Source organism: Panthera leo, chromosome D4 (assembly GCF_018350215.1).
Source record: "Panthera leo isolate Ple1 chromosome D4, P.leo_Ple1_pat1.1, whole genome shotgun sequence".
In the NCBI taxonomy this organism is placed as follows: domain Eukaryota; kingdom Metazoa; phylum Chordata; class Mammalia; order Carnivora; family Felidae; genus Panthera; species Panthera leo.
Genome location: NC_056691.1, coordinates 73840820 through 73862560, shown reverse-complemented (window position 1 = coordinate 73862560; position 21741 = coordinate 73840820). Strand labels below are relative to the sequence as shown.

At 45.9% G+C, this 21741-nt stretch overlaps 1 protein-coding gene across 17 annotated transcripts in view; it reads right to left on the bottom strand.

Moving 5' to 3' along the window:
* ZNF618 (zinc finger protein 618) overlaps positions 1-21741 on the bottom strand; it is a 197185-nt gene that overhangs the window by 16742 nt on the left and 158702 nt on the right. For 9 of the 17 annotated variants that reach the window (XM_042914252.1, XM_042914257.1, XM_042914254.1 and 6 more), the window contains 3 exons: positions 15130-15189; positions 14527-14616; positions 3234-3473 (listed from right to left, as the gene is read on the bottom strand). In XM_042914252.1, coding sequence (XP_042770186.1) covers positions 3234-3473; positions 14527-14616; positions 15130-15189 — 390 coding nt within the window. The remainder of the gene's footprint in view (positions 1-3233; positions 3474-14526; positions 14617-15129; positions 15190-21741) is intronic. The other 8 variants (XM_042914264.1, XM_042914265.1, XM_042914268.1 and 5 more) reach the window with 2 other exon arrangements.

Below are 21741 nucleotides of genomic sequence, written 5' to 3'. Positions count from 1 at the left end.
AGAGGCCAGGGTACCTCGGAACCGCCCTGGCACGAGGGCTGGCAGAGCCCGGGGCTTTATGCTGGGAACCTGCACGCTGAGGGGCCCCAGGAGCCCAAACCAGACCCCAGCTCCTCAGGCTCACCTGAGTCGCCTGATCCCCCGTCAGGGCCCCAAGAGACGCCCCCCACACTACCCAGAGGGGGCAGAGGGCCAGGCACGGGGGCGTGCGTGCGTGACCCGTCCGAGCGCGCACGGATGAAATCCAGCTGAGCGGGCACATGGCAGGTGGGCCTGGGTCTCCCACCTTTGGCTCCTCAGGAGCCGCTCTGGCGACACTGAGTAACTTGGACCTGCCGCCCCCACTCGTTCTGCCAGGTTCTGCTGCCTCAGGCTCCACACAGGAGCAGGCAGTGTGACAGACGGTGTCCTGGTGGAGGCCCTGGCAGAGGAGGAGGGCCAGATGGCCGACCCCAGCTCCCCAAGCCAGGCGGAGGGCATCCTTAGAGAGGAGGTGTGTCGGGCAGAGTGGGGGCAGCCCCACACCCCGGGAGCCCAAAGACCAGGTGAGGCCTGGTCAGAGTTCATCCCGGGGAAGGGACGGGCTCCTCCAGTGATTCCCGGGGCACCTCCGCTTACAGGTGGCGCCTTTCCGGTGCTGTCTGGACACCCTGGGGTGAAGACACGGGGTCCAACCAGGAGGACACATTCCAGTCTAGTCCCCAGCCCCACCCCTGAGACAGAGTATCTGAGCCAGAAGGTAGCTCTGCTTTTCCCAGTTGCTCTTGGCACTAGGGCTGCTGGACGTTCCAGGAGATAAAGGCTCCTGAGAGCAAGTCAAGTTGGGACGAGCAGCTGACCCGGTCCTTAAGGGGAAACAACAGAGGCTCTGAGAAAGTTCCACCAGAAAGAGACCCATTTAGCTTTGTTTGACCCAACCTTCCCAAATACATTTAGCCACCGAAGCCCAATAAAAAAATAGCAGGTTTCCTAGAATCCCTCAAAAATGGCGATCCCCGGAACCCACTTTGGGAAATGCCACAGTCACCCAGGCCACCCTATGTCAGAAGGGCAAGTGCCCAGACCCTGGGGGCCAGGGTTCCCGAAGATGATGGGGTAATGGGGAAAGAAGCCACAGGTGGCTCCTACAGGCCCTGTCTCTGGGTGTGCTCCTCATTTCTCCGATGGCAGAATAAGGAGAGTTCGTTCCTGAGGCAGATGCATCGTTCTCTTTAAAAAGATCTGGGGGTAAGGAAGTGATTCCTCTCTTCACCTTCACCCTTATGCATTCAATGGCTACCCATCTGTGGAGGAATTTCACGCAGCCTCACCAAGGTTACACATTCCTACAATTAGTCCCCTTTACCGCTCAGCCCATACTACAGATGCAAATTTTGACCAGCGATCCCTGCGATCCCTGCGTCGGCACCTCTGGCCTGGAAACCAGAGGGTGGCGCTGTGGGTCAAGTCCCACGTACAGGCACGCACGTACACACAGAGCACGGCCTTCTACCACGGTTAAGGGCGAGGACAACTTCCAGCTCTGACAGGCAGATTCCTGTTCACAACCTGACCTCCTCTGCTCCGTGACCTCCACCGCAACTCTCCCAGGTCACACGAAGGCAGCCAGAAGCACATGCCATAGCTTGCTGGACACTTACTCTGAGGCGCTGAGGTCTGAGAGCCGATACAGACCACGCGGCCCTTGCAGGCAATTTTCTGCAGAAACCGCAGGTGTAAAAACTCCCAGCCACAAGGTCAAGAGCAAAAGCAAGATCTACCTGAAAGCCAGGATCCCATTATTGAGTTGAGCCAATACTTATCATCAATGAGCCCACGGTGGCCAGTCTGTTTCCAACCAATTTATGACTACTGTTGCAAAAAATACAATGGCTATTGGCTTTTCTCAGCACTGTACCTGGAAAACCATTACCTTCAAGGTTGACTGACTGCTTACTCCTCTTTTGGAAGACCCTAAGCACAATAAGCCTATTTGCAAACGTTTTTAAGAACCCAATCTTTGCCCAAAATTAGCCTCCTGAATCAAAGAGTAAAGGCAAAGGACAACCACTTGGCTATTTCGCTCATCCAAGCTACTGGTTCGTGTAACAAAGTCCTGTTCGGTCGCTTGTGTCTTTAACTGATGGCTTTGGTCCTCTTGAGGGCAATGAAAGGCCCATAGTCCCAGAAGGACCACATCATCATTCTCTCCTACACCCCACACATCCTGGCAGTCAGTCCAAGGCTCATTCCACCCAGATATGAATCAGGAGTCCTGACAGCCACTACTCAGCATCCAGTGTGTCTTAATCCATTTTCCCGGGAGCAGTGGCTGCTGTGTACCTTTCACTGCCTGTCCACCTTCTGGAGCCAGAGTCCCTCTCTGCATGGACTCAAGAAAACACTGGAGCTGGCATCCACTGGTTTCCTGCCAGGCTATGGCCCAGGGAGGGGCTTCCCAGGTAGTACCAGGCAGGGGGAGGCTAAGAGAACAGAGCTTCTGGTCAACCACTCTGCTTCAAGGAGAGCAGCTCTTCCTAGAAATGAGTTTTTTAGATTGGGTTTTTCAGAAAGTTGGGGGATGCAAATTCATGCCAGGAGGGTCCAGGCAGGCAATGTAGATGGATGAACCGGGCTGAATGCAAGACAGACAACAGTGTGATCACAATGAGGAATGACACCTGCCACGCGGCCACTGTGTTGGGGAGGCAGGAGGGAGTGGTAAGGACTGCGGGATACTGGACAGCTCTATTCAAGGGGGCCCTGTGGCTCCGCCCAAAGCCAACTGTTGCCCTCCAGGGGAGTGGGTCCAGACCTTCTGGAGGCAGAGCCCCTTTCTGCATGGACTCAAAAACACTGGAGACGGCATCCACTGACCTTCCAATGTCAGCTAGAAATCAAGCGCCTTATGTAAAATCTCCTAACGCTCAAATGTTGGCAATTAAAAAACAATTTAACACCTTGGGCCATGACTTTGGGAAAAATATTCTCCTACTCAAAAAAAAAAAAAAGCTTGCAAACCGTCATATACAAACCCTCTGATTTAGGGTAAAAAAACCTAGCCTCAGAGAGGCCAGGTGGCTCACCAGGGTGAGAGCCAGCCAGAGGCACAGCTGGAACCCAGATCTGTCCCAGAGAGCCACGGGACCGCCACTCGCTCTTGCAAGGGAACAGTGACCTCGGGCACAGCTGTGGCAGGTGGAGAGAAGGGCAGGGAGTGGAGGAAGTGTGAAGGTAACATAGGCCATTGGTACCTGCAGTTGCCTTGCTTGCCGGAGATCCCGAATTTGGAGTGCGGAACGTCTGGGTTTGGGTGGCTGGAGGGGTGCGGTGTAAGAGGGTGGCGCATCGGACCACGGAGGCCGGAGCTTTTTTCCCCGACTGGTTCGTCTGGGTCTTCGCTGCCACGAAGCGTGGAGACGGGGAGACCTCCGGATGTGAACACTCAGAGCCCGTGTCTGGATCGTCCGGTGGCTCCCACCCCGGGGCGGTACCTGAGAGGGTCATGCTCTCAGTCCCCGTGGGCCCTCAGAGCCGGCTGAGTGAGTGGCCTCTTGGGCCACAGAACCCCACGCTCAAGGTTCAAAACCTCTTCTTCGTCCACAGGGTAGAGGACGTCACTTCTACTCAAGAGCCTAAGAAAGTCCAAGATTCTAGAACCTTCCCCAGCTTCTCCTAGAGGGAAGCCTGATCACCAGCTAACACTCAGAATTTCCCAGAGGCCACTGACCAGCTCAATGGGAAGTTCACCCATAACCCTTGACTCACCCAAGGCTCTCAGCGTCTATGAACGCAGCCTATGACCTGTGCTCGGGGGAACGCGAATTAGTCAACCGGGCACGAGAGCATTTTCTAGAACGTTGGCTCCTAAGCCAAGACAGAAAGCGAACAGGCAGGGACATGCTGGAGTTGACTGGTGGTGGGGGGTGAAAGCAGAGGGGCTCAATGTCACCTCAGGATTTTAAGGGAAGAGGCTCTGTGGTGCCTCCTGGGCACTGACGGTATTGTTGTCTTGGGGACACCGCTTAAGTGCACGCTGCCGCTTTAATTCAAGTGCGTGCAGCAGTTCCCTGGTGGTGTTTTGGGAAGTCTGGGTCACCATTTCCCAGAACCCCTGCCTCCCTCACCTGAATTCTCTGCAGGAGCTGGAGTCACTGAGAACCGGGGGCTGACCCCTCGGTGGCCTCCACGACTGCCCTGGCCGTCCTGGGCGGGCAATGGTCTGCCTCCTTCGCACTGCCCGGGGCCATACACTACCAGGTGGCCAAGCCCTGAACCTGGCCACACCCCCACATTTAAAACGGACAGGAACGGGGGCGGGGGGGTCTGCTCACTCAACTGCAACTCTTCCTCCGAAGGTGAAAAGGGGACCAGGCAGCATGGGAAGGGACTGCTTTGGTGCTGGCCAGGGGGCTCATAGATCTCACAGGAACTGGTACATACAACACCCCAGCCACAGCAGAGCTTCCCAAGAAGGCCGCTGTCACCGCCCCCCTGCATCTGGGGGTGCAGGAGGGGCTTCATTATACCCCTGCCCACAGGACAGTATCCATCCATCCTGGGCTTCAGCCACTCCACCCACTGCTTTCAGAGCCAAAAAATAAAAAGGCACTTCCTGGGCCTCCACTGTCGGCCATTCCTGGCACAGATGAGGAAGCCCAGGCCCAGAGAAGCAGGAAGCAGGACTTTACCCAAGGTCACAAGGGAAGCCAGTCTTCGGTGCTTCATTCACCACCCTGAGACACTGAGACGAGCTCAGAGGATGGAGGCTGCCCCCTTGGAGGGTCACCTCCTCCTTCATTCAGTGGTGGCCACATGCCAGGAGCTGGGGGACCCTCCAGTCACAGCCCCCTAAAGCAGGCCCTCACCCGCCCGTCCGAGGAGGAGTCCCCAAGGCCGCAGCCCGCAGAGGACACAGGTCTGTCCACTCTCTGCACTCCCATTCTCCAGAGTCTGGCTTCCTTAATCCCAAACTACAGAGGTGTGGGTGGGGAACGACACTTCTTTATGTTTCCTCCTTCTCTCTCTCCCTTTTGGAGTCAAGGACCTTGGAGGTCCCGGAGTCCAATCAAAAGAGCGGCTCATCTCACGATTCCCAAACAACCTACACATCAGACTCCATGGCATGTGTCCAGAGTCATATCTCTGAGTTCCCTACTATCTCCCTGAAGCAGTTTGGGGACTAAGTATGGAGCAAAGTGAAGCCCCCTCTGGATCCCAGGTCCCTCACCTTTGGCCTCTGAGGTCTTGGGACTCTTTACTTGCCCTCTCTTGACCTTTGTACCCCACCTGTTCTCCTTATGTCCACCAAAAAAAGTGAGACACCCACCTCTGTGCGACCAGCCTCACAGGGATTTTGAGAGGATCCAAGAACACACAAAATCACAGAAGTACCTTGAATGGTAAATGGCTCTTCAAATGTGAACAGCTGTTACTCGTACTTTTTAGGAATAAGGAAACTGAGACCCAGAATGTTTAATAAGTTTACAGTGGCATAGGAAGTCCATGCCAGGATGGGACAGGAGCTCATGTTTGCCAGCTACTTAAGGAGGCCTCTGCACAAGGCCATGTGGTCCCCTTTGGCCTCAACCCACACATGCTGGGAACCTGGACACAAGGAACAGAGAATTTCTGAGCAATACACTTGCTTTCTTTCTTAGGCCCCAGACTGTACCCTGAAGGACTGTTTCTAGGAGACCCTCTGATCAGACCTTTCCATGGTCTACAATTCCTGATGTCAAAATCCTGGCCATTTGTGTGAGAGACCCCTCGTTCCCTGTGGCAGGGAGCTCAGGGACACCCACGAAGCACATGATATAATAAATCTTCAGGCCTGGGACCTGCTCATCTCTTGTTTTCCCATTCTAGGACACCCTCTGTGTCTTCCAAGCCTCATGGCCTTTGCACATGCTATTTCCTCTGCCTGGAATGATCTTCCCTCCAATTTTTGCCTGGGTAACTAGTGCTGGTCCTGCATACTTCCACATGAGCATCACTTCCTCTCGTAACTGTCCCTGACACCTCGCCTGGTCATTTTCAGTCCCCCGTCCACGTCCCTTCTAAGAACTGATCACCACCTATGATAATGACACATGCTGTGGTCTTTTGGTTGGGGTCTCTTTCCCCATTAGCCTGAATGCTCTGTGAGGACAGAGTCTGCCAGTTAGGCCCAACCATGTACTCAGGACCAGGCACATTCCCTGATACACAGGAAGTGCTCAAGAGGTATTATGGAATCAGAGAACCAATGCCTCAATGTCCAGAAAAGCAAAACTCAGAACCACACTTCAACAGACCACAACAAAGATGGGATGCCCAGGAGGGGACATGAGAAGCTACCTCATGTGTTACCCTCCGGTTGGCCACAGGGGTCTATCTAAGGCAGATGGGCACACGTTGCTCAGAGAGGTATAGGCACCACTCCAGAGTCACACAGCAGGTACGGACCAAGCAGGATGAACTTCCCACACTCCTAATTCATTTCACTCAGCAGTTTGCTCCATCTGTTGACCTTCTCACATGGAATGTTATCAGGCTGGAATTCCTACCTGAGCCCTCACTGGGAAAAGAACAAAGAGCTTCAGACAGACTGGCTGACTGCCCTTATGAAGAACACACGTGAGATGTTTATATATAGGAGATATTTAAAAATAACAGCACGGCGGTCTCCCCTTTCTGTAAAATGAAAAATTCAATGGGAACAAAAAGATTCAGAGAATGTAAGGATTCGAGAAAAGTAACCACATAGACCAGGTGGTCTCCCTGAAACCTTCACCAGGCAGAGGAGGGTGAAGATGCATTTGAGGCAAATGGGAAGAGCATGCTCAACGGCCGGAGGCGGGAATGAACGGACGATGTGGTGCAAAAGGAGTCTAGGTTGGAAACACTTTCTCAGGGATTTCCGTCTTCGAGACAGAACCAGAGAACTTACACTTCCGGCCGTGATGGACTACGTGGTGTAGGGCTAGTTGTCCTCCTTCAACTATAAAGCTGGACAAAATACATAAAACAACAGTTTTCAGACGCTGAACAGTAGGCAGTGCGGGGTCGTGATTTACGACAGAAGACCTGATGTGAGATCACTCCAGTCTCTGCCTGGAGACCTTCTGGACCACAGCACAGGGGTGGAGCCCAAAGAAGGCACTGCAGTCTGGGTGAACAGAGGAGACAGTGATCAGGGTTCAGGGATTCTGACAATGGCTGGAATTGGCAGGACAGAATAACAAAAAGGGATGAATTAAAAAAAAAAAAAAAGACCTCCAGAAATATGCAGAGGGGCCTCTTAAAGCGTCTGATGGGTGCCAAACTGATTTGTACAGAATGAACCTCTGCACAGCCTGGAAGGTAACAGCTTCTAGGTGGGGAGTGAGCCGAGAACAGATTCAGAAGTCTCACGAGAGTAGGAGACGTCTGAGTTCCCACCTGCCAGAGCAGACAGACCTTGCTGAACACCTCAAGCATTTAGTTGAAACCCAGAAAGGTCAGGCCTTAGGATTACTCTAACCCTAGAATAAGAACACTCTAGACCCACCCTAACAGTTTACACAAGGCTTTGAAGTATGAAGCTGATCTGTAAGTAAATTAACTGCCTGCCAGAACAAAATTTAACACCTTTCAAAGAAAGATAACAAAATCCAGATGCTCAACAAATATCACAATGTGCAGCACAGAATAAAAAATTACTTGTGAGGCAAAGCAGGAAAATGTGACTAAATACTCAAGAGAAAAATACCAATCAACAGAAACATACAGAAATGACAGGAATGATGGAATTTGTGGACAAGGACCTTTCAACAGCTTTCATAAATATGCTCAAAGATTTAAAGGATAATATGAACATAATGAGAAAAGACATGATATAAAAAGGAACCAAATGGAAATTACAGAGATGAAAACTAGGATAGCTGAAATGATAAATTCACTTGATGATTTTCTAATAAGACAGACTGCACACTAGAGAAGAAAAGATCAGTGAACTTGAAGACAGGATACTAGAAACTATCCAAATTGAAGCTCGAAGGGAAAACAGGGATGGTAAGCTGAACAGACCTTCATCACCAAACAGTTTAACATATATGTAAACAAAATCTCAACAACAGAGGAAAGAGAGATTGAGTAATAAGAATATTTGCAGAGGGGCACCTGGGTGGCTCAGCAGTTGAGTGTCCGATTTAATTTAGGCTCAGGTCATGATCCCAGGATGATGGGCTCGATCAAGCCCTTGTGTCAAGCTCCACACTCAGTGTGGAGCCTGCTTAGCATTCTCTTTCTCTCTCCTTCTGTCCCTTTCTCTGACTCATGCTCAATCTCTCTCTAAAATAAAAATTTAAGAAAATATATTTGAAGAAATAATGGCTGAAATTTTCCAAATTTGATGAAAAATATAAACCCACTGATTCAAAAAATTCAGTGAACCCCAAACAGGATAAACACAAAGAAAACTACACGCCATAATCAAACTGATAAAAAAAAAAAAAACCCCAGTAATATGTAGATATATTTAAAAGCACCCAGACAGGGGCGCCTGGGTGGCTCAGTCGGTTGAGCGTCCGGCTTCAGCTCAGGTCATGATCTCGCGGTCCGTGAGTTCGAGCCCTGCGTTGGGCTCTGGGCTGATGGCTCAGAGCCTGGAGCCTGCTTCCGATTGTGTGTCTCCCTCTCTCTCTGCCCCTCCCCCGTTCATGCTCTGTCTCTGTCTCAAAAATAAATAAACGTTAAAAAAAATAAATAAAAGCACCCAGACAAAAAGACACATTAAATATAGAATCACAATCAGAATGATCTCTGACTTGTCACCAGAAACATAAACCAGAAGATAAAAGAGTGACACTTTTAAAGTGCTGGAAAAAAAAAAAATCTCAACCTAGAATTTCATATCCAGAGAAAACATCCATTGAAAGAAACAGGTAAAATAAAAACATCTTCAAGTAAGAGAATCTTTCCCCAACAGACCTACAATAGAAAAAATGTTAAAGGAAGTTCTTCAGGGAATCAGGGAAAATGATTATAGATGGAATTCAGATTTATTATACAAAGGAAGGAAAAGCACAGGAAATGGTAAATATGTTAGAAAATATAAAAGGCATTTTCTCATTTCTTAATTAACAAATAACAGACTGTTTAAAGCAAAAAAAAAAATTATTGGGCTTATAACTTATGTAGACATAGATGTATGGTAAGAACATAAAGGACAGGAGAGTAGTAAATAGAAGTACACTGTTATAAGGTTCTTACATTACGTGTGATGTTATGAATTAAATTTATGATAGATTGTAATACATTAAAGATGTGTATTATAAACCACAGAGGAACCACTAAAGAAAAAGGGGGTACAGCTAGAAAGCTAACAAAGGAAATTTTTTTGGAAGTTCTTGATTAATATTAAAGAAGGCAAGAAAAGAAGAAAAAATGAACAATAAGAAGAGATGGGACAACTAGAAAAAAATACAGGGCAAAATATAAAAAATGTAAAAAATATGAACTACAAAATACAAAAATCCAACCATATCCATATGTAATATTAAATGTAAATGGATTAAACACTTCATTTAAAAGGCAGGGATTGTCAGACTAGAGAAAAGAGTGAGAACCAATTATATGTACATACTTCAAATAGAAAGACACAGAAACATTAAAACAAAAAGATCGAAAGAAATACACCATGCAAACACTAATTCTAAGCAAGCTGCAGCAGCTATATCAATAACCGATAAAGTAGATTTCAGCACAACAGGTATTACCTGTTAAAGAAATTAAGAAATAAATAAAGGTACTGAACAATTTTTAAAGGGTCGTCAAAACATAATGGTCCCAAGTGTGTGCACCTAAAAGCAAGGTTTCAAAACACATGAATCAAAAACTGACAGAACTAAAGGGAGACACAGCATATCCACAATTACAGTTGCAGATTTTAATGTCTGTCTCTCAGTACTAGATAGAACAAGTGTATTTTTTTTTTCTAAAGCCTGAAAAGGTGTAGAGATTTGATTATTAACCAGCTTAACCTAAGTGACACTACACTCAGGGAATATTCTTTCCAACTCATTCTAAGAGGCCAGTTTTACCTTGACACCCAGCTGAGACCAGGACATTACAAAAAAGAAATGTACACTACTGGTTGGAATGTAAATGGCTTAACCACTTTGAAAAACAGTTGGGTTCTTTCTTAAAAGTTAAATACACACGTATCATATGATCCAGCTATTCCACTCCTAGGTATTTATTCAAGATTAATGAACGCATTTGTCCATACAAGGACATGTACACCAATGTTGAGAAGCTTTATTTGTATTAGCTCTAAACTAAAAACAACCCAAATGTCCATCCGTAAGTGAATAAAGGAAACTGTGGTATCTACATCTATCCAATAGAAAGCTACTACTCATCAATTAAAGGGAATGAACTACTGATAACATGTAACCATGGATGAATCTTAAAACAATCCATGGTGAGTGAGAGAAGCCAGACCCTCCCCCCACACATAAAAAGGGTACATACTCTAAGATGCCACATATGCAATATGCTAGAAAATGCAAATTAATCTATAGTAACAGAAAGAAAATCAGTGTTTGCCTGGGGATGGGAAAGTGGTGAGTAAGGGATTATACAAAAGCACAAAAAACCTTTAGGGGTGATGATATGCTCGTTATCTTAACTGCAGTGATGGTTTTGTGAGTGCATACATAGGTCAAAACTTATCAAACCGTACACTTTAAATACAGGCACTTTAGGGGTGCCTGGTTGGCTCAGTCGGTTGAGCGTCCGACTTCAGCTCAGGTCATGGTCTCGCAGTTCGTGGGTTCAAGCCCTGTGTTGGGTTCTGTGCTAACAAACAACTCAGAGCCTGGATCCTCCTTCAGATTCTGTATCTCTCTCTTTGCCTCCCCTGCTCATGCTCTGCCTCTGTCTCTCAAAAATAAATAAATGTTAAAAAAAATTAAATACAGGCACTGTATTGTGTAACAATATGCCTCAATATTGTTTAAAAAAACTTCACCAGAAGAATTTTATTTTCTTGATTATGATGATGATCATCATCAAACCACTGATTGAACATGGGGCTCTGCTAATTCTAGGATTGTAGCTCCCTATCCTTGAGAAATCAGTTGTGGGAGTGATATTAAAAACCAGGTGAAATCCTAGGGAGTTTTAGATAGGAGTGATCAGAAAATATGTTCTTGAGATCAAATAATTCTACAAACTACCCCAGGTCTTAAAATAATTCAGATGCCTTTCCAAGAAAAATAAGTTTCAAAGAAGAAAATCACTCTCCAAACAAAGAGGACACATTCCAACATTTTAAGTTTCTTCAGTTCATTTCAGAGTTGGACTTTCTGATACTCTTAATGTGTTTTAATAAAGTATAGGCATTGTGACTTATTTAAGAACAATGACAATAAATCAATCCATGTAATACACATTATCAGAATAAAAGATGAGAATCATAGAATCATCTCAACAGGTACAGAAAAAAACATAAAACACCTATTTATGACCGAAGAGTTCAGTAAACTAGGAATAAGAGGTAACTTCAACTAATAAAGGGCATTTATAAAAACCTACTTCAGCTAATATAATACTTAATAATGAAAATGATCGTCCTTAATGATGAAAAACTGAACCTTATGATTATGAAAAAGGCAGAAATACTCACTGAAGTTTTATACTCAACACTGCACTGGAAGATCCTAACCAGTATAGTGAAACAACAAAAAAATACAGACTGGAAAGAAGCAAAGTTATTTATTAGTAAATGACATCAGTATGTATACAGAAAATCCGAAGAAACTCATAAAAATGTTATTAGAACTAGTAAGTGAATTTAGTAAAACTGCAAGATACAAATTCAATATACAAAAATTATGTCTTTATGTAATAGCAATAAATAATTGGAAAACTGAAAATCATAATAGTGTCAAAAAACATGAAGTACTTAGAGATAATTTCATGAAATATGTACAAGATCTCTACTTTGAAAAATACAAACTATTGCTGAGAGAAAAAGACCTAAATACATGGAGAGATATACCATATTCATGGATTGGAATTGCCAATATTATGATGATGTCTATTCTCTCTAAATTGGTCTGTAGATTCAGAGTAATCCTAAACAGAATCCCAGTTGGATTTTTTGGTAGAAATTGGGAATCAGAAATTCCCCTAACATTTATATGGAAGAGCAAAGTTCCTAAAATTGACAAATATTCTTTAAAAAGAGCAAAGTCGAAAATCCGAGAGTACCTGAATTTAAGGCTATAGAACTCCAGTAAATGAGACCATATTGGCATAAACATAGATAAATAAATCGACAGAACAGAAATAAACTGACACATATTTATGCTTTCAACTGATTGTCAATTCAATGCAATGCAATGGGGGAAAGGACAATCCTTTTAACAAATGATGGAACCACCAGATATCTGTATGGGATAAAATTAATCTCAACTCCTGCCTCTCACCATTCACAAAAGTTAACTTGAAAAGATCACAGACCTAAATGCAAAGGCTAAAATTTTAAAGCTTCCAAAAGATAATTAAGGAGAATATCCTCACAATCTTGAGGTATTTAAGATATTCTGGGTAGGACCCAGAAATCACTAGCCAGAGAAAAAATTGGTAAATTAGACTTTATAAAAATTAAAAACCACTCATCGAAAGATACTGTATGAAAATCAAAAGGCATGTTGAAGACTGCAAGAAAATATTCATAGTACATATACCTGATACAAGACCTGGCTCTACAATGTATAAAGAACTCTTACAATTTAAAAAAAAATTTTTATTGTTTATTATTTTTTGAGAGAGAGAGACAGAGAGACAGAGAGAGACAGAGAGAGCAAGCAGGGAAGGGGCAGAGAGAGAGGAAGACACAGAATCTGAAGCAGGCTCCAGGCTCTGAGCTCTCAGGACAGAGCCCAACGGGGGGCTCGAACTCATAGACCGCGAGATCACAATCTGAGCTGTAGTCAGCCGCCCAACTGACTGAGCCACCCAGGTGCCCCAAGAACCCTTACAATTTAGTAATACAAACAACCCAACCACAAAATGGGCAAAAGACTTTAGACAATCTCCAGAGTAAAATACACACATGGCCAATATGCAGATGAAAGCGTGCTCAACATCATTGGTCATCAAGGAAATACAAATTAACACCACAATGACCAGTAAGCACTCACCAGAACAGCTAGCATTAAACAGCCCATCGCCTACAAACTCTGGCAAGAATGTGGAGGAAGTGGAACTCCCATATGTGGCTGGTGGGAGCGTAAGATGCTACAGCCATTTTGGAAAATGGTGTGTAAGTTCTTAAAAAGGTAAACACACTCTCCCCTATGACCTAGCAAGTTTACTCCTTGGTATTTTACCCATGAAAAATAAACACATATGTCCCCAAAAAGCCTCCTACAAACACTTTCATAGCAGGTTCAGTCATAAGAGCCTAAAATGGGAAACAACTGAAATGAACAAGCAAATGGCTAAACAGGGGTATTTTCATACAATGGAATACTGCTCAGCAGTAAAAAAAAGAAAGAACAACTGATACATACAACGTGTATGTGTCTTACAGACATTATGCTAAGTGAAAGCAGCCAGGCACCAAAGAGGATCATCAGATGAATCCATTTGTAAGGACTTCCTCTGCAGTGAGCACAGATCCTTCTGGATACTCTCACCAGACCCAGGGTCCTCAAGCCCTAGCCCTGGGTACCACCTGATGAAGCCATCCAGTTCAGCCCCTAATTCTACACAGAACCCATCAGCACCCAAATCTCTAGATCCAAAGCCCACTGGAGGGGCTGTTTCAACCTCAGCAAACTAATCCTCTGTTGGATCTAGCCTAAATCTCTCATCTCCTCCTAGCCCACATATCTGGGGATCTAAGGATGGAGCCCCCTCTGACATCCAGGAGGGAAGCTGGGAAGTCAATCAGTGGTATCAGGAGAGCGGAAGGCTGGGCTGTCCCAATGGAAGGGCCCTTAGAACTCTCTTCCTCCCAGGCCAAGGGAGAAGGGAGAGATTGAGGGCCAGAAACAGGATGGGGCCCGCCCAAGGCCACGCAACCCTGCAACCCAGCTGATTAAACCCAGGGCTTCTGAGTCTCAACTTAGCATCCCTTCCCCCTTTTTACCTTTTCCACCACCGAGGGCAAAAACGGAACTGTCCTGTCTAGTTGGCCATCGCCTAGCCTGGATTAGGCCATGCGTTGGTTCAGACTGAAGCTGTATCACGGGTCACTGGCTCCGGAGTGGGGGTCTCAGGAACCACAGGATTCAGAGGTGCTTAGGGGTGGGGCCGCTGGAGGACTTGGATGAATGATGCCCACCCTGAGTCTACCGAGGGAGACTCAGGCTTTCCTGGCTGAAGGGTGGGGCTTTCCCAGCTAATCCAGCTACTGCGGTAAGGTGGCCCGGGTCAGGCCTGGACACCTAGAGGCTGCCCCAGGCCAAGCCCACCTGTACATTCACCCTGCCGTGGCAAAGCCTCGGCCTGTGGCTGGCCCACCCCTCCCTCCAACTCCTCCAGGCCCCAACCAGAGAAGGTACTCACTGATGGGGGCGTGTAAGGCCACGTGCTCCTGGTAGGGCGTGTAGTACTTGTACTGCTTTCCGCAGAATTCACAGGTGTAATTGCCAGTTTCTGTCCAAGGAGAGGCAAGTGTGGGAATGGGCACGTGACCCCCAGCAAGCAGCAGCAGCATGCTCCCTCCCCTCCGGCTCCCCTCATCCTGGGACCAACTACAACCCTGAGCCCACTGGAGTCAGCCTGCCTGGGTTCAGCTCCCAGCTCCTCCTCCATGTCCAGCCGTGTGACCTTGGGCAAATCTCTTAACCTCTCTGTGCCTCAGTTTTCCTATCTATAAAACGGGGGTAATAATCGGACCACCTTGTAGGATTGCTGTGAGGATTAAATTTATACGTCAAGTGCTTAGAACAGTACCTGGCACACGCCGTTTCTCCGTCCACACTCCCCCCCAGACCCTGGTGCTCAGGAAATGTGTGGTGACCAGTGCCAACCTCTCGCTCAGCCCTTCTGCGATGGCCATGCTTGGGTCCCCTCATCTCCAAGACCTTCCCCGCCCCCAAGCACCCCCACCCCCCCGGCAGAAGGGGTCACGTCTTCCTCTCAGGCCCCACCAGACTTTATCTTTACCTCTCTTTGGGCACTGCCTAACTTCTTTCTTCTTAAAAATTTCTGATGTAATATTGTTCACTGGGGGAAAATTATAAAATACTGATAAATACAAATACAAAACTTAAAGAGTACGAGAAATTTCAATCATCTGTCGCCCCCAAACAAAGAGCAGCAGCTGCCCCCTGGGGTGGAGTGTGCAACCTTGCCATCCGCCCCCGGGGCCCACCCCTCACTCCCATCTCCTCCGGAGCGGGCTCCTCTCCCTGACATCAGCTGTCTAGCTCCGGTGGGCCTTGAATTAGCCAGCCCTGATCCGTATCCTCTTTGTAACCTGGTGTATTCAATCGACGATACTTTGTGGACATCTTGCTCAATCAATAAACATCGATCCCTACTGCATTTATTGGCTGTATGGTTCCCTCTGGACTTTGAAATCTGCTGAGCCAGTCTCCTGCACCAGGGGATGTTCAGATCGTTTCAAATTTTTTTCCCTTACCAAAAAAAAAAAAAAAAAAAAAATGCAGCGATCCACATCTTTGTAGAAATGTTTGCACATTTGCTCATCATTTGTCACATCGTTGCAAAGTAAAGATTATTGTGCATAATCTTTGCTCATTATTTCCTCAGGATAAATTGCGGGCATGCATTTTTAAGGCTTTTGATAACCACAGCACCAAGTACATATCAAAAGGTTGGGCCAATTTTTATCCCAATCAGAAAGCTGTGCCTTATAGGGAGAATTCTATTGCACTGCTGGTTTTATTTTCCATTTGTTTTGAGTTCTAAGGAAATTGACTATTTTTCATGTTTAATTAACTGTAGTTTTTCTTTCGTGACTTTCCCATTTGAGTTTACAGCCAATGTTTCCATAGGCGTATTTACATTTTTTTAATGGCTAAGAACTCTGCAGATTAAGGACATCAACATTTTGCTCTATATGTCACAATTATTTTTTCTCAATTTTTTAAAATTGTTTGTGATCTTTCTCTCTCAATACGGATTTAAACTTTTTCATAAATAACTTTTATAACTGATTCATGAACACTGGAAAAGATAGACGATTTGCTATTTACAGGCTTCGAAGTTGTTAGTTAGATCAACCGTATTAATTATATTATTCAAGCCCTACATGATCCCGTTTGTCTACCTGCTCTCTCCAAGACGGTCATGATCAACCTTTCCATTTTGTCATATTCCTAAATGTATTTTGTATTTTTAGATGTGATGTTGTCTGCCGCATTTAAGCCTCACGAAATCAAAACTGTCAGTGTTAACTAACTAACATTACACGATTTTGTAACACGGTGCTTCTCAAAGGGTGGTCCCTGAGCCAGGAGCACCGGTATTGTCTGTCAAACTGTTAGAAATGCATATTCTCTGAGACTTATCCAAGATGCTGCAAGCAAAATTCTAGGAATGGGATCTAGCAATCTGTGTTTTAACAGTCCCCCTAGAAAACTGTGATGCAGAGGATAGTTTAAGAACCACTGCTCACACTTCTAATTATACTCTTGTATTAGTTTGATGGACATTCATTCCGAATAGTTACTTTCTAGGATCTTTCTTTCTACTTGTCTGCATGTGCCTGAAAACACTTCCCTAAACTGTCTTGGGAAAATTCATTAAAAAGATACTTTGCTAAATGTCAGCCGAAAATGATGAGCAAAAGCAGTCATGGTTCCTGCCTTCAAGGAGCTTACAGTCTGGGAAAGGAGACAGAAAAATCAAATAATCACACAAACTTAACACTGCAACCACAAGAGGGGCTCTTAAAGGAGACACTTACAGTGCTATGAAAATCCTAACAGGGAACTCAATTTAGTTAAGGAAGCAAGAGCGAGTTCCCTGAGAAAGACAAAAGATGAGGAATTAACTAAGTGTGTTGCTAATAAACCATTATTTCAAATTAACCTGAGAATCTCTGTCTTCTAATGAAAGAGATTATGCCATTTGCTTTTATTTAAAGCCATAATTGACTTGGTTTTACGTGTTTTATGTTTTCTTTTTTTTCGTGCTCCACCTTTTCTGGTTTCCTTTGTTTCAGTTGTTTGATGAATGAAATCTTCTCTCTGCCTTTCCATTATTCTCCAATATTCCATTATTTTCCAATATTCTCCTTTGTTTTACATAGCATGTAAGATACATCTGTCTGTTACAGTTAAGCAGAAAATGGTAATTTCAAGTCTATTACCATTGAGAAAGGCAGTTTAACTCCATGCTTCTCACACTTTTGCATGTTTAAGAATCATCTGGAAAGATGGTTACAACACAGACTGCTGGGCTCCACCCCAGAGATTCTGAATCCGTGGCTTGGGGGTGGAGCCTAAGAATTTACATTAAAAAAATTTTTTTTAATGCTTATTTATTTTTGAGAGAGAGAGAGAGAGAGAGAGAGAGAGCGAGCGCACAAGCGGGAGAGGGGCAGAGAGACAGGGAGACACAGAATCCAAAGCAGGCTCCAGGCTCTGAGCTGTCAGCACAGGGCCTGACACAGGGCTCAAAACCACCAACCACGAGATCATGACCTGAGCTGAAGTAGAACACTTAACCGACTGAGCCACCAGGCGCCCCAAGAATTTACATTTCTAATAAACTTCTATGAGATGCTGCTGCTGCTGGTCTAGGGCCCACACCATGGGAAGGGCTGGTTTAACCTACCTCTACTGTATCCTTCACCTATTCCTTCCTTCTCATGTTTTTAAAATTCATTTTTAGTATTTTACCATGATCTTTGTCCTTTGCATTCAATTTTATAATCAGAGTCCAACATTTTAAACTTAGCTTCTAGCTTATCTGGTTTGACCATTTACCACCAGTCCTCCCGAGCTAGGACTTCATTCCTGACAATGGACTCTTCAATGTGCTTAGTTCCCTGGAGTGTGTTTTTTAAATTTTCTGAAGATGGGTACATAGGAGAAATAGTGGGTTTGGGGGCCCTCACTTTCCCCTTTACTCCTAAATTGTAAGCTGTCTAGATACAAAATTGTTAAGATTACAACCTTTTCCCTTCAAAACGTAGTGTCGTCTTCGGACATTTAGTACCGTACCCAAGTCTGAGGCAAGTCCCCCCTGGGTTCATCTTGGATAACACCTGGCTTTTCTTATATCTAGATGCCTGTGTATTTTTTCTTTATATTTACAGTTTAAAAAATCACTAAGATCTATTTAGTTATGGGTCTCTTTACATGGAGACAGGTTACACCACAATCATCTGTCATCACCTGAAATACAATGAGCCCTTAAATCTGCACACACAGGTCTTCCTTTAGCAAAATTTTCTTCTATTGTATCTTTGGAGTATTGCTTCTGTCCCACCGGTACAACACCACTAATTATCTGAAACTGGCTCTCCACGCTCTGTATTTAGCTTGTTTTCCTTTCCCCTGGTTATCTTGATCCGTTCAGATTTCTCATCCCCATAACTAAGTCCATTTCTGCAGATCAATTCTGCTCTTTACTATCTATACTGTAGGTTTTAATTCTGCGCTTCTATTCTGTTTCTCTGTAGTCCTTTACATCATTCTTTTCTCTCTGCCTCTTCGTTCTATCCTGCTGCTCTGTCACCACACTTCAGGATCCTCTTTCACACGGGTCATGCTGTGGACTGAACTGTGTCCCCCTAGCTCCCCAAATTCAATTGCTGACGCCCCACCTCCCCAGGTGATGGTGTTTGGAGACAGGGCCTGTGGGAGGTAACTGGGTTGAGATGAGGTCATGAAGGTGGGGCCCTCACGAATGGATTGGTGCCCTTATTACAAGAGACACCAGGGAGCTTGCTTCCACTGGTCTCCCATCATGTGAGGGCACAGACAGAAGGTGGCCATCTGTGAGCCAGGAAGAGGGTTCTCACCAGAACCTGACCAGGCTGGCACTCTGATCCTGGACTTCTAGCTTCCAGAACCGTGAGAAAATAAACTTGCTGAAGCCATCCAGTCGGGTATTTTGCTAGTACAGCCCAAGGAGAGTGAGGTAAATCATATTTTCTTATACTTGATTATGGTTGTCACAGAATGTTCTTCTAGATTTTGTAGTAGGGTCATCTTCAGAGGTATGCTTGTCCTCAGAGTCTCCTAAATTCTGTGGAATTTTCACAGATTCATGGTTTGGGGTTTTTTTTTAATTTAAAAAATTTTTCAAGTTACTCTTCCCTATCCACATTTTTAAAAAATCAAGTAAACTGCAGATGAATTCAGACTTACTGTTTTCGATAGACATGAGTGAACTGTCCTTGACCCTCCCATTATCATCGTAGTCATGAGCATGGGAGACCAGTGCCATGGTAGTTATTTCTCAGATCTGCAGCAGGAGAGCAGCTGACATGCAAGGCCCCTAGGACAAACTCTCTCTTTCTAGAAGGATTCCTCTGCTCTGTCATGGCTCCAGCTTCTTCCTCCCTAATTCTCCAATTTGCTCAGATGATGCGGATATGGAAGGTGTACTTCCCAGCATGCACTGCTTCAGGGTCTCTCCTCTTCCCGGACCAACAAAACTCTATTGGTGGTGCGGTGTGTCTCTCATGGCTCCTCTCACTCTATGCCTTCTCATTTTTAGAGTTCTGTGGCCTTGGGCTGCTTGAAGCCCAAGCAGCAGCGTTCTTACCTCATAAGGCAGCTCCTGAGTGGTGACGGGAGATGGTCACACTATTTTAGCAATCTCCGCTCCATAACGTCAAGCTGGGAGCATTCAGGGAGCCAAACCCAGTTCCCTTTGCTCAGTGCAATTCCCAACTGCTTATGGTGTGTGACAATTCCACCGGCCGTCTGTCTGACTCAGTTACTGATCTACAGAACAAGTTCCATCTAGTTCTGTACCTTCCTGGGTAACAGGTACCACTTATTTACTAATGCCTTCCGTGTGTGCCTAAAAGACTACACTAATTCCTGTGCAAACATAACCTCATCTCATCTCCACGACAATCCTGAAAGAACTGTCACCACCCCATTCTCGAGTTAAGGAAAGCGTAGATTAGGGAGATTATAGAGCATGTACGCCCTCACGCAGGTATTAAATGTAGAGCTGGGGTTCATAGATGGGGTGCTCTAAAGCTCTTACAATCGGCCGTCTCTCGACAACACCACTCGTGTGTTAAGCCCTGGATGCAAGCCAGGTGCTGGGCCAAACACTTCCTGCAGGCATCCTCCAACAGCCTTACAGAACAGATAGACGCTCTTGTCCCCAGCTTACAGATGAGTCAAAGGACACTCAGAAGGGGGATAAAGTAGCTGGTAAATTGGAGATGGCAGCATTCAAATGTGGGCCGGATTCCAATTCTACTTTCATAATTATGATGCTGCAGACAGAAGGGCAGTGCTACCCCGGGGCGGCTGGCAGACAGTACTAACGTGGCAGGTCACAGACCCCGCTGTCCCCGTCCTGTATCTGTCTACGAATGTCCATCATAGAACGTGTCTGATTCCCATGTAGGTTTCCCCACGGTTTAACTTATAGCAGTTTCAGTGTTGAGGGTTTCATCATTTTCTGAGGGAAAAAGAAAACGTGTCATATGCACGGTAAACACATGACAAGCGCTACGCTAACCGCTTTGCAAATACTGCTGCCTCTCACGTTTCTGGAGTGCTTTAAGAGTTAAGACAAAGCAGGCTCATCCTCTACCACGGAGGAGGAAGGACGGAGAAACAGGATGGGGACCGGACCAACAGCTTCCAAGGGTCAGGGCCAAGCTCCACCCTTTGAAGAGCATCCCCAGCTTCCCTGCTTTAGCTCCTCGACTTTCCTTGCCTTGGATTTCCTCATCCTTTCATTCAGTGTCTGTGTGTCTATTCTGCAAGCTACCTTCAATCCTTATTGTAGTGAGGCAGAGTCGACAAAGGCCTTTTCCTGTTGGGTGGTAAGCAAGGAAGGGGAATGTGAATTCCTGAAGGGTTGGGCCAGACCCCTCTCACTCGTGAGACTCTACGCAATCCATTCTTCTAGAAATAGCCAAAATAGTCTTCCTAAAGTGCAAATCCGATCAAGTCCCTTCCCCATGTGGTAAACTCTCTGGCTCCTTGTCCCTCAGAATGAAGTCTAGATGCCTTCCTCTGGCATTCAAGGCTCTCTCTCAAGACTTCAACTCAGAATTGATTTGCCTTTCAATTCCCAGAACAGGCGCTGCTCTCCCACTTCCGCCTATGACGCAAGAGCTCATTCCCCACCCTCGTCCCCAAGCAGAAGCCTCCAGGATTCCCGCGGCTGGCCAGGTACTGCGCCAGCCCCCATGGCTCCTTGCACTTCAGATTATGCTGGAACTATCTGCTACTGACCCACTGCCCCCTCCCTGTACCCAAGGGCAGGGCCACAAATGCCCCGCCCACTGATGTGTCCCCACCACACTCAACGCCAAGTATGCCGAGAACAGGCAGGCCGCTGTGTGACCCCCGCCCTCAGGGGTTTACTTGGGACAAGGACAGAGTGTCTACATGTGGCTCCCCTGGACAGCTTCATTTGCTGAGGAACCCCTTCAGATGACAAGTTATTTTCCGAGCACCTACTATGTACCAGGCACTGTGCTAATAGGTGATTTACATTCACGATCTCATTTAATCCCCCAACAAACCTTCGGGGAAATGTCATCCTCATTGACATGTAAGGAGCCGAGGCTCAGGACGGCTAACAGACTACCAGGGCACC